General features: G+C 40.7%; 1 protein-coding gene across 5 annotated transcripts in view; it reads right to left on the bottom strand.

Moving 5' to 3' along the window:
* Positions 1–13,136, bottom strand: part of LOC137935900 (calpain-type cysteine protease DEK1-like) — a 38,470-nt gene that overhangs the window by 22,239 nt on the left and 3,095 nt on the right. For 4 of the 5 annotated variants that reach the window (XM_068780304.1, XM_068780305.1, XM_068780306.1 and 1 more), the window contains exons 3-10: positions 11,402–11,652; positions 11,052–11,234; positions 10,806–10,941; positions 10,488–10,618; positions 10,278–10,392; positions 7,865–8,897; positions 7,678–7,788; positions 6,348–6,406 (exon numbers count right to left, since the gene is read on the bottom strand). In XM_068780304.1, coding sequence (XP_068636405.1) covers positions 6,348–6,406; positions 7,678–7,788; positions 7,865–8,897; positions 10,278–10,392; positions 10,488–10,618; positions 10,806–10,941; positions 11,052–11,234; positions 11,402–11,652 — 2,019 coding nt within the window. The remainder of the gene's footprint in view (positions 1–6,347; positions 6,407–7,677; positions 7,789–7,864; positions 8,898–10,277; positions 10,393–10,487; positions 10,619–10,805; positions 10,942–11,051; positions 11,235–11,401; positions 11,653–13,136) is intronic. The other variant, XM_068780307.1, reaches the window with a different exon arrangement.

Here is a 13,136-nt window from a genome sequence, read left to right as displayed (position 1 = left end):
GAATTAGCTGACCGAGGAAAGTGATTCCACGTACAAGAAATAGAATATACAATGTCTGGTATGGAAGAAATGGTGGGCTAATGTCACCACATGGGGAAGCCCGTGCTAGAACACCAACTAATGACAACTTTAGAATCCCCTTCAATCATCAGTTTTCCACGAAGGCAGTCCTTGAAAATTTCCAACCCATGGGAGAAGGGCAGTCTCTTCCGCGGTGTTGGAGTCAACAATACCAACCGGCCCCGCATATAAAAGAATAGTCTCTCCTCTGTGATTTCTGAAGACTCCACCCGCACCGGCTGGTCCTGGGCACCCCAAACCACTTCCATCAAAATTTAACTTTATGCAGTTGCTAGTGGGAGGCTCCCATTCGGCCATGACCAGCCCCGCCATATGAGCCAAAAGACTCCAATTTCAGCGAAGGGATATTCCCGCTTGAGGGGCAAATTTCTTCCTAGTATGCAACCAACTGGAGATCATTCCCACCACGCAAGAGATAGTGCTTTCCAGATTGATGAATTTGAGGTTAAACCCTCAATTGTTTCGCTCCAGCCAAAGACACCACGAAATATGGGCAAGGCATGCAAAGAGAAGCAGCTTGCCAATTCTTGGCAAATGTGTCCCCAATACCATCTGGAAGGTGCCAAAAAGGTCTTGATGAAGTCCCACCTGAATAATTTTCAGGAAAATCGCCATCCATACTTACCATGAGTACCCGCAATGAATGAGAATATGCTGAACAAACTCCTCACAAACACCAAAAAGAGGGTCAGAGATGGTAAAGCCCCTCTTTTGAAGGTTGTCTGTCATAGCGGTTATTAATTGTTCAAAGGCAGACTATGCTTCTTGATCCCATGAGTCCTTCTTGAGTAGGCGAGTGAGGGGTGCTGCAATTTTCCTGTAGCCCTTCACAAATCTGCGGTAAAACCCTATGAGACCAAGGAATTCCTGCAAACTCTTATCATCTTGAGGTACTTCCCATTGGAGCATCCCTCCACCTTGGAAGGGTAAACCGACACTCCGCTGCCCGAAATCCAATGTCCCAAATAATCTAGTTGTGGTTTGTTGAAGGAGCATTTTTTGTGGTTGAGTACCAGTGATTGTTTGCTAATACTTGGAGAGTCTTCCTCAAATATCATCGAAGAAGACAAGGATGAACTTACGGAGATACGGTTGGAAGATTCAATTCATCAGGGCTTGGAAGATTGAAGGAGCATTGGTGAGTCCAAACGGCATCACGAGGAATTCATAATGTCCTTCATGTGTCTGAAATGCCGTTTCAGGAATATCCTCTGCCCGTACCCTGATCTGATGGTACCCCGACTTTAGGTCCAACATGGTAAATACCTTGGCTCCTCCCAACTCTTCCAACAGTTCGTCAATGATGGAAATGGAGAATTTGTCAGAATAGTGATTTTGTTGAGAGCTCGCTAGTCAACACAAAAGCATCATCCCCCATCTTTTTTTGAACCATTAAGGCTGGACTAGTGTAGGGGTCGGTGCTTGGTTGTATGATTCCGACTGCAAGCATTTCTTTCACAATCCGCTCTATTTCAGTTTTTTTATAGAATGGATACATGTAAGGTCGGGTGCGCAGAGGCGAGCTATTCGCTTGCCAAGGAATCGAGTGGTCACATGGTCGAACCGGTCATAGCCCCCACCTAGGGGAACTCTGTGAGGTCTGATAGTGTTGATTGCGCGTCAGTGGCCGGATACGTATCCAGCTGAGGGCTACTGCTACACTCCAACAAACAGCCTTGCCCTTCTTGGGCTATGCTTTTGGTCATCACCTTCAAAGAGACTTCAACCATGGACAATGATGGCTCCCCTTGGAATTTTACCTTGCGGCCATTAACCTTGAACTTCATAGAGAGATTTCGACAATTTAAACAAACATCTCCCAACAGCTAGAGCAAGGCCACGCCTAGAACGACCTCGACACCTTCCAAAGCAAAGAGATAGAAATGTTGTTTGATCCTCACTCCTTGGATGTTCAATTCAAGATCAGGACAGATGTCGTCGCCACCAATATTGTAGACATCGGCCAGAGTCACCACAAAGGCGCGACCCTAGATCATCAGTAGTCCCAACTCTTGAACCAAGATTGTGCTAATGACGTTGAGAGAGGTGCCACTGTCTATCAAGACCACTACCTACTTGTCACCATTCATCCCGTCCAGCTTCAGTGTGTTGTTGATGGTCATGCCGCCCCTGAGGGCACATAGGGACAAGGTGACGAGTTGTTGATCGGGTAAGTTTTCTTCGTTCTCGATTAGTCCCTTTGATTCATCCATCGTGTCGTCATTGTCACCTTCTCCGGCAACCAGCATCATGTTCAGTTGGCACAATCGGCATCGATAGCCTGGGTGAAACTTTTCATCGCACTTGAAGCAGAGGCCACAATTGCGCCTCTCCTGCGCTTCTGCCTCTAAGAGCCTATGAAGGGAAGGGAATCGTCGCGGTGGAGCTTGCAGGGTGCAGCCCAGCAATTACGCTTGCCGCAAAGGTGTCGTCGCGACTATTGCAGCAGGTGAGGTCCTTCCTCTTTTGCCCACAAGTGAGATCTGAGACGACGCTAGGATGATCGTCTCGGTGTTGCGTCCCAACCCCACCCACTTGGCCCACCCCACTTACTCTATCTCACCCGAGTCAATGCCGAGTTGCACTCATCAATCCATTGAGCCAGCTCCATGAGTTCAACGAGTGAACTCGGGGGTTGACTCACAACTCGGCTCAAATTTCAGCTCTTAAACTCGTGACAAACGCGCCCATCAGCACCTCGTCGGAGACTTCAACAAGCGGCGTCGAGAGTGGCTCGAAGCACTCCCGAAACTCTGCCACCGTTTCGTCTTGCCAGAGCTCCAGAAGGGAAGCGTACAATGTCCCGAACTGCAACGGCTTGAACTGATGGAGGACAGCCACCTTGAATTGCTCCCAGCTCACCGTGGGAGCTCTCCACCATTTGGAACCAGTTTAGGGCTCGAACCTCCAACCAGACGACCACCGCCGGAATCATCTCCTCTCTGACGCCTTTGATGGAAAAATATTGCTCTAGCCGATGAAGCCAGCAATATGGATCATCTCCAATGAACATCAATATGTCCAGCTTCCTAACTCTTCTTTCTGCATTTCCCAACCCCGAAGCTTCAGCCCATGCGTTGCCGACAACTTTGTTTGTCAACAATTCCCCTATCAGCGACTTCCCTTTCTCATTCCCCATTTTCCCTGTTCGGAATTCTAATAGGACCTCTCGTATGGCTCCAGAGTCTGATTTCAGCTCTTCCATCGCATTTTTCAATCTCGAGACCGCCTTCTCCACCAATTTCATTCTCCATTGCTTTTTTTACTTCACCATGCCCAGGTTTGACCAGCTCTGATACCAAATGATGGAACCCTACCGAGAGAAAAAACGTACCTCCTAGACTTCGAGGATCTAGATCCTCCCAATTCCAGAATTCCATTGTGCCCCCCTCCTTTCCTCGCTCTCTTCCTTATTCCATTGCTACTGGTACCATGCTCAACGAACTGTCCTTGGGAAGACAGTGGTGCTGGTACCATGCAGCAGGTGAGGTCCTTCCTCTTTGTTTGGAGGTCTTAAATCCCACACAGATCCAATAGCATGGAAGAACCCTTAATCCTATCCGTCCTCTACCTCTTGCATTACCACCCCAGCCACTTGATACGAAGTTGCTTCCACTAACACTCAATGCAGAATTCTCAAGTTTTCCACCAACACTTACAGCTGGTTCCATTCTCATGAGACTAGCTACAGTGTCTTCAAAGATTGGTTTATCTGTCCTGGCATGGATCTGTGCATGAATTGAATCATAACTAGGCTCTATAGCATGTAATAGTATGGTAACCTTGGTTTCTTGTCTTTGACTTTCAAGAATAGATTGATCCAGTTCAATTGGATAAAACTTGCTTATTTGCTGCCAAACACCTTCCAACTCTCCTACAAATTGTAAGAGAGGTATATCCCCTCTTTTCATGGTGTAAAACTTAAAAGAGTACAACTCATACATTCTAGACAAGTTCCTTTCTTGAGAAAAAACGCTTTTTTAAGGGTCATCCAGATATCAAAAGCAGTCTCATTAAAAATGACTTGGTTATTTATGTAAGACTCCGTGCTGCTTAATAACCATGACATTACCTCCAGATTACCAACTCTCCAATCAGAACTTTAAATCACTGGTGAAGCCTCAAAAATGAACTGATCTTTGTTTCAGGCACCAATATAAATGTTCAGCAGCCCAGGCCCATAATATGTAATTGTCTCCATTCAATTTTGCTGTTGTGATTTTCCCAAAGTCATCATCTTTTTCTCCAGCACCATCCACATTTGTTACATATCCTGCTTCAGCCATACCTTCAGTAACCTCAGTCCTTATGTGGGCCAGTAATCAAATCATTTCACAGTTTACTTCAACACCCTAAATCACCATAAGTATCCATTCAATCAGGAAGGAAAACAAACCACACAACTATACACCATATTTCTTCATTCCATGCACATTCATCATAAAAAGTGCAAGCAACCAGTTTCATGTACCAACTAATCATCAATCAAACGCAGACCAAAAGATTCAATTAGCTAGAGTCCAACAGAGATACCGATACTAAGAGTTCCTTTCTGATACACTTTCAAAAAGAATTCTACCTTTGTCTAGCAGCAAGAGTCCATGAATCGGAGGACTCCGCATGCATCTGTACACAAAACCCTAACAGCCTCTAGGTTTAGCTTCTGAACTAGAAACTTGTAGAGGACATTAACCTCTCAACCAGTGGATTAATGCTCCACTTCTAGCTTCTTCTCTAGTTTTCAATACACTCTTTGATACTCAGCAAAAACCTGAATCATAACCTGCTTATCTTCTGTGAAAAACACCCTAATATCAATGCAGCAACAGTCCATACCTATATGAAAAAGTCTATGTAGTGTATGGACAAAAGTCTGATACCTTTAGTGTCTCTCAAAAGGTTTGAGAGAAGACAAAAGTGAAAGAGCTCAGAATCCCACGTTAGTTTAATAGGGTTCTCTCCCTCACATATTCTTTATTTCTGGAATTAATAATGAGTTTCTAAAACAAAACAATTACAATTTTGCCATCTCTTTTGTTTTTTTTAGTTATTGCGGCTTCTTTCTGACAAAAACATCTAACAACTCAGCTGAAAATAAATTTAAAGATAAACTCTCCTTTTTGAACACCCAAAACAAAAAAAAAAAACCCTCAACTGATAATGAGATGGTTGACCTTTACAGATCTTTTCCTTATTTTGGATCCACCTCCTTATAGCACCAACTACTCCAGTCATTTACATGGCTACATTGGGATCTTGCCTTCAACATCTAGATGTTGCATTTGTCCACTGTTGACCTCATTTTTCTTAAGTGTTTTGCTCTCCTTTGGAGATCATTGCATCATCTCTTCTTCCTCTTAATAATAACAGTTTCTCACCTCTCCCCCCCCCCCCCCACCCCCCTGAAAAAAACAAAAAAACAAAAAACAAAACTTGAACAGCACTTATATGAAAAAGGGAGTTGAAGGCATAAGTGGAAAACCAGGAAAAAGGTCCCACTCCATATAAATTGACAAAAAAAGAAGAACATCAATTCTGTACAATTCAGTTAAGATAATAATAATAATAATTAGCAATAACAATAAAAAATAATAATAAGAACCATACTCACTCTAAGCAGGGCTACGCCACTTAAATACCATGAGTCATCTTGAGTAGCCTAAATTCCAAGATGACTCTTTTGAGATGAGTTACCTCAATCAAGATCTTGGGCACTCTGATACCATTTCACCTGGATACTACCAGTGTCACGGCACAGGTTGGGGCCACCATAAATGCTCCAATGGGTTCACAAAGGAGGGCACGGCAGCGCAGCAGCAAAAGGTACCTATCAGCCCAACCGGACATCCTTACCTAAGGGATGCCGACACCCATGGGCGGAGAGCCCTGCTTCGCTACACACATCACAAGTGAGAATTCCCATGGATGCAATACCCGATTCGGTCTCGGGTTTATCGGCTCTGATACCATTTTTACCACGCTATAATAATCTCTAACAGTACATTTTTACCACTCTATGATAATCTTCCCAGGATTTCCAAAAACCAACATGACTTGCCCAATATGCAAGTAGACTTGCCAAGAAGTGCAACGAAGGTTTTAAGAAGATTATGTAGCTAACATGCATGATGTAATTTTACAAATAACAAACATGATTAAGGCTCTCCATATGATGTCATTAGTCAAAAAGAACAACATCACAACAGCACCTACAAGAAACAATAGAATTATGTAAACTGCTAATCAAAAACTTGAAATGTGCAAACCTTAAAAGAGAGAGCAGCAAGCCAACACAGGTACTCAACAGCCATGCGATGAAGCCATACTGTAAGAATTAGAAATGCATAAGAATATTACGATGCATAAGAATATTACTGCTAAACAAGAAATGGTTTTTCAGATAAAAATTATTTAGAGAGAGAAGGAGAGAGACAGACAGACAGACAGACAGATAACACAGAGACAGAGAGCGACAGACACAAAGACAAGACAAAGACACACAGAAACAGGTGCCACGAAGAAACAAGTTCCTCAACTGAGCAACGTCACACTAGCAAGATTTTCAAATACGTTTTGAGCATAAGGTGTGCTCAAATAGGATGCAAGATCAGAATCCTTTTTTCTTTGTAAATGAGCAATATGCAATTCATAGAAGTATGTCAAAAAATGGAAGCAACAAAATGAAGATCGCAAACTTCATATAAAAAGTGAAATGGCTAAGTATATTTTCAGGTGTGAAATTGCTAAGGCAATTTTCAGCTATCATTATTAGTAAATTTCTGTTGATCGCATTTTTATTTTACAGCAAAATTAAATCAAACAACTTAAAACTTAATTTCTTCTTATCCTACATTTATTCCAGATACAGAAATTTTTTTTTCTTATTTTTATTAATTTTTAATGATAAAATAAAAATAATGGTATAGTTGTAAAAATATTGAAGCAAAAGACATTCGAGTTAAAAACAAGACTTACAAAAGGAACAAAAAGTTGGGTAAAGCTAAGGTTGGCTGGATTTATTTATCTTCTCAAAGTTTCTGCTTTCAAATTCAGAACTTCCCAACAATCTCTCATTGTATGGGAAGGATTCTCTCCTTTATAATTTGCTCTTTTGAGCTTTTATCTTAATAAAATCCAGCATCATTTCAAAAAAAAAAAAAAAAAAAACAATAAGCATCAAGCTATAAAGGCACATGCGGGAATTGTAAAACTAAAATGAGCAATCACAGCCATACTATTCTACCCATTGCTAAGCTATAAAGAATAACTCTCTTTTTTGTATGGAAATACACACTCAGTCAAATCACTTCAAACATCAAATATTAGGACCATATAGATTTCTCGGACTACATAGGCACATAAAGTGATTGTAATCAAAAGCAATGAGTTACTCCAATAAACAGATGTAACTGAACAACACATATAGAAACATAAAATATGAAACCCACCGCAATTTTTAAACAGAAGATAAGATTGGAGTAATTAAACAAGCTTTAATCTAGTCTGAAAATAATATGGCAATGAAATAAGCATCGGGTGTGCTGCTTCTAACATGAGACAAATTTTGTCACATGCTTGCAGAGTTTCATGAAGTACCTTCCGTGGTTTGGAGGTCATTGTCATTTCCTCTGCTTGAAGTGACCGAAGGAAGGCCAAAATTGAACAAACAACAGGGGAGAGAAGCAACACCGAGAAGCCAAACTCAAACTGCACAGATACTCTGGCTGGGTAAGCAAAACAAAGAAGATATAATCAGGAATGAAGTTCCAAAAATGATTATCACCTGTTGATGCCTGGCATTTATCAACTTAACTGGCCTTGGCTGAAAGATTGCCACGACAACTGTCTCAAGGATGAAAATAAAACTAAAGACAACCCACGCACGCTCAGGGGTGCCAGCTATATGATGAAAGAGGGCCCTAGAAAAATCAAGCCATTTTTCTAAACCCTGCTGCCTGAGTTCCTCGGACAATGAAATCTGATTAGGCATGGCATTATCCAGGCTATTTGAGTCTGTGGCACCAATATCTGTATTGTCACAATGATCTCTATCAGCATCCAAACTACTTCTCTGTAGCAATGCAAGGATGGTAGGATCCAGGCCTTTATCCTTCAACATCACAGCAAAATTAGGGTCTAGACCTTTGTCTTGTAGAAGGCTTGCCAATTCAAGATCACCTTGCTTTGCCTTCTTTCGCAACATTGACGTCAGCCTTGGATCATTTAATCTCTCATGTAAAGCCAAAGCCAGGTTGAGATCTAGTGTTTGTTGATTAACTGAAGTTGATGCGCTTGATTCACAGCCTTGACTTTCCAGACCACCACTTGAACAAACTGCATAACTGTTACTATTATCAAAATGTTTATCAACAGAGATTCCAACATCAGATTCCTGAATGACAGAACGACATGAGCTACTTCGAAGTGCCAGACTTGGCCTTCCACTATCAATACTCTTGTCACTGTTCATGCCCTCATGAGAGCTAATAGTAGCACCACCTAGGACCATATTGTTCCAGTTACCACCATCACCTCCACAAGTTACACTACTGCTCCTACATATAGCCTCAATAGCGTTACCAAGTTGACCTGCTTCAACACTACTGCTACGTATGGCACTTGAACCACACCCTTCGGATGAGCTAGATGAACTATTCTGGCCTTTCCGTCGAAACCCTTCCCTCAGGCGCACTACAGTACTCTGCAAAGCATCTCTTCTTGCTGCCAAGGGGTTCACAACAGAGAGATGGCGAAACACGGCAGCACCTAAAAGTACAGATGCAACAACAGCATAACTAATACAATGTCCTAAATACCTGGAGGGAGAAGAGAGAAACCTTCAGATCATAATCACACGTAGCACCTTTAAAAAGTCAAATATTTAATAATAAATAAAGCAAAACAATAAGAGCTAAATCAAGAGCTATTTACATCCAAGCCTTCGAAACAGTCTATTGCCACACCTCACAGAAAAATAAATAAAAAATAGACAGAACACAAACATCACCTAGCAATTGATTCTGCAAGTTGACAAGGACATGAAAAAGACAAAGAAACCTCTAATTGCTTCTTTCATCTACTCCACAGAGCAGGCAAATGGGCCAATAATTTCAACATGATGCTACAAATTGGATTTGGGACATGAGCGCAAGTCACAGGTGCTTTTTAACGTCTCCTATTTCAAATATCTGCACCTTATTCTAGCAAGCATCCCAATAGCCTCCCAAGAAATTCTGAGAAGCATTTGTACCCTAAAAGCATATTTCCAGGGAAAATATTCCCTTATTTCTTGAAAAAAGTATATCTAGATGAAACACCTCCTTCCACCCTTAAAAGTTGGGGTTCTTGATTCCAGGAGAAATGCCAATTTTTCTGATGTCTTCTTTCCATCTTATCCAGTTCTTTCATGCCATTTTTTCCCCTTTAACAGATCGACTACCTCCTGCCCTTCCCATCCTCTCCCCACTCTCTTTTACTTCTCTCACTCTTACCTTTTCTTTCTGCCACTCTGTTCACACTTTTTCCTTCTGGCCTTACGCTCTCCCTATTTGCTCTCATTCATCCCCTTCCGTTCCCCTTTTTTACTTTTTTCATTTTCTCCCCACTTCCGCCATGCTCTCTCACACCAGGCTCCAATAGCTCTTCCCCATTTCTTCCCCTTTCCTATGTTACAGCCACAAGCATTTCAATTCTGAATTATTTGAGTACTAATTGAGGTTATGAAACCTTGGATAAGATCCCACAGCAACTAGGCATTGTTATCGCAAACAAGTTAGGAGCAATAAAAGGTCAAAGATAGGGATAAATTAATCATAAACAAAATAACATAGTAAACAACTTTTTTTATGGGGAATGCAGTAATAATTGCATTTCAAGTTAATCATTTCAAAGAAAGCAACAACTGGAAAACCTTATCTATTTGTCCTGGGATATACATTTCTGAGAAAAGGCACAGATCTATTTCCTGGGATATACATTTCTGAGTAAAGGCACTAACAAGGCCATAGATTTCAATAACTGAAATAGATAAGGAGTGCATAATTGTAATAATTCTTCTCAGAGAACATTAAATAGCTAGTGTCAGAGAACATATGCTATTTCCTAATCTGTAACAAACTCCAAAAATTGATAAAATAGTTATGTTAAATGCACACCAATCAGGACAATCATGAAAATACTTCAAGGATACAACATACCAGTAATGTACACCGAAGCATATGAGGAAAATGCGCGATGTTCCAGCAACAAACAATGCTGCCACTCGACCCTTGAGCAGCTCAAAACCAAATAAGCATACTCCCATGTTCCAGTCTGAACATTTCACACTAATAAGTAAATAGAAACATGCCCCAATAACACAAGAACATAGACAAAATAAACAGCATATCTTGAAAAGATAGTATTACCAAGAATAATAACAGCAGCAGATGTAATGGCACCAAGCCAATGAGCCTCCTTTGCAGTCAGACCATATAAGATGGAATAAACAAGAAGAACTACTAGTGAACCCAGATACAGAAGTCCAAGGTGCAGGGCCCTACAGAAAAGGTGACAAACAAAACAGCTCAAACAACAAAGACCACAGGTTATTTGATACGATGAAAATGAGAATCATTCACAAGACGTAACACCAAAGTATATGTGGCACAAAAACATAAATAGACAACAAAGACACTAGGCATCCAAATTAAGTTTAAAACGGAACAAACATCTCATGGACTTGCCTGCTACATGTTCGAGTATATAGTTCATTTGGTTCAGGTGGTTCTGGTAAGCAAGCTACTGGACCCACTTCAATACAATCAGAATAAGCAAATTTATATGACTTTCTCACATATTCATCCACATCTAACCCAGTTCCTGCAATATCAACATCCAGGACATATGATCAAACAGCTCATTATTTGCAGCTTATTTTGCACAGCCAAAAAAATTCAACCAAACAAGCAACATCAGGGACTCAGAATTACCATTAAACACCATTCTGCATATAAAAAGCATGTTGATGGCCAATGCTATGGCTGACACACCAAAGAAGAAACCAGACGGGGAATATCTCTGTGATGCACTCGAACCAGCTGTAACATATACAGCACAGAGTTCATAGGCACAGAGAAGAGCCACAGCCAGAAGTAGAAGAATAGCAACAGCTCCTGTAAATCACACAAGCAAAATCTTAAAGTACCGGGATGTTTCACCAAAAGACATGAAGATGGTCAACTTGTACTGGAAACTACTGCAACTTTTATTAAGATGAGACACCAAGATTATATTATAATAAGAGCTTTTCTAACTATAAAAGAAAGGTAAAAAACCATACTTGAGCTTTGCCATTGAGTCCTCCACCATAGCATGATGGCATAAAATGCCAGTAAAAGAGCTGTACCCGCCATGATGACAGCTAGACCGATTATATCCCGATCCAATATTGCAATTAACCAAGCACCCCACATGATAAGCACCACAATAGGAGAAAGAACAAGTGCCCAAGCTGACAGAGATAGTAAACTGCATAATGGGCCCAGTTGAGGACCCTGTAGAACATCCGGCCATTTTCTGGCAAAGATCCAACTGGGGATGCAATATAGAAACATCAGAATATCAGAACAAGGAAGAGGGTGCAAGAGTAACAGTATTAGTAAACATTAAATGTAAACTAATTACATAGTAAAACCAAAAATGAAACAAAATAACCATGGAAAGTAGAAGAAAATCATGCAAAATAGGCAATTAATATATCCTGACCAGCAGCCACAGAATCAAGCCTCAGAAAAACGTAGCAACAAGTTATAGACTAAATAACATGCTCCCAATAGGTGGAACTTGTATTAGATGCTATTGAAACTTACACTAGATACCATGGAAGTATTTTAACCCATCCATATCATCAGTACACAATTAAAAAAGCAAGCCACATGCAACAAACTTGTAATAATAGCTCAGTCATATTGTTCAAAGAAAATTAACAAAGAAAGAAATAGCTAAGCTTTCAGATAATTGAATATTCTGGAAACCATTAAAAATAGGGGTTGCATCGAACCGAGCTAGTTTGTGAATAGCTCAAGCTCAGCTCGGCCCTGGCTCGATTCAGTTTTGAGCGGCGGTTCACAATCGTTTAAGTAACCGAACCAAACTCTACTGAGCCGCGGTTTGGTTACTTAACACCGAAACCCCCTTTTTAGCTTCCACAACCTATTTGCAATTTCCTCTTTCCTTCGATTTTAGGAGGTACGTTTCGAACTTTTTGAAACTCCAGAGTCTAGACAGGAAAATCAGTGGCGCACTCCAATCATCTCTAATCCTCCCTTCTTTTCAGTTTTCCATAACTAATCCGAGCGATTGATTCGCGAAATCGAATTCGGACTCACTGCGCCCACTGTGATGCCGATTTTCTTCCTCGCATGACCTTGTCCTAACCTATTCCTCAACTTCTTCATCTCTCAATTGGCTTTAGCTGACTTTTGGTATTGCCGACAGAAGCAATTTTACGTAAAAGGTAAGTTTGACCACTTTTTTCTTTTGATTTTGAGGAAAATTCCTTCTCAAGGGTTCCATTTTGTGAAAATTTCGGTTTTCTTCTTTTTTGTTTATTATCTTCTACTTATGAATCTATGATTAGAAAGTAATTGTTCGATTTTGTGAAAGGATTGGTCTTTTCTTTTCTGATTATTATTTTGGTTTCTTCTTATTTGACGAAAAATAGGAATAAGACCCTGCCTTGTCATTATAAGATCACCTCTTCAAAAACTCCTTCCCCAACCTTTTAATTCGTACCTACTAAATGAGAAAAATATGGGTATTGGCAAAGATATAAAAGGGGAGATTTCTACCTCTTGCTAAATGGACAAATAAACAAACCAAATAGTAATTAAAAAAAGGGCAAAGGCAGAGAGTATCCGTGAGCTTCATCGATATTAGATGTCTTGTTCTTGTTCCTACCAACCCTATTGTCCCATTCTTGCCTATCCTCACACAATCTCCAATCTTCTCCCTTCGTAGGTCATCAGTCCGTCTCCACAAATCTTTAATTAAAATATAAATACAATTAACAGAAA

This window comes from Aristolochia californica, unplaced genomic scaffold, assembly GCF_029961685.1.
Source record: "Aristolochia californica isolate CCGP_79_NKW_82.1479 unplaced genomic scaffold, dmAriCali1.0.hap1 SCAF_7, whole genome shotgun sequence".
In the NCBI taxonomy this organism is placed as follows: Eukaryota; Viridiplantae; Streptophyta; class Magnoliopsida; order Piperales; family Aristolochiaceae; genus Aristolochia; species Aristolochia californica.
Note: the sequence above shows the minus strand (reverse complement) of the source record. Positions and strands in the feature narration are given on the sequence as shown.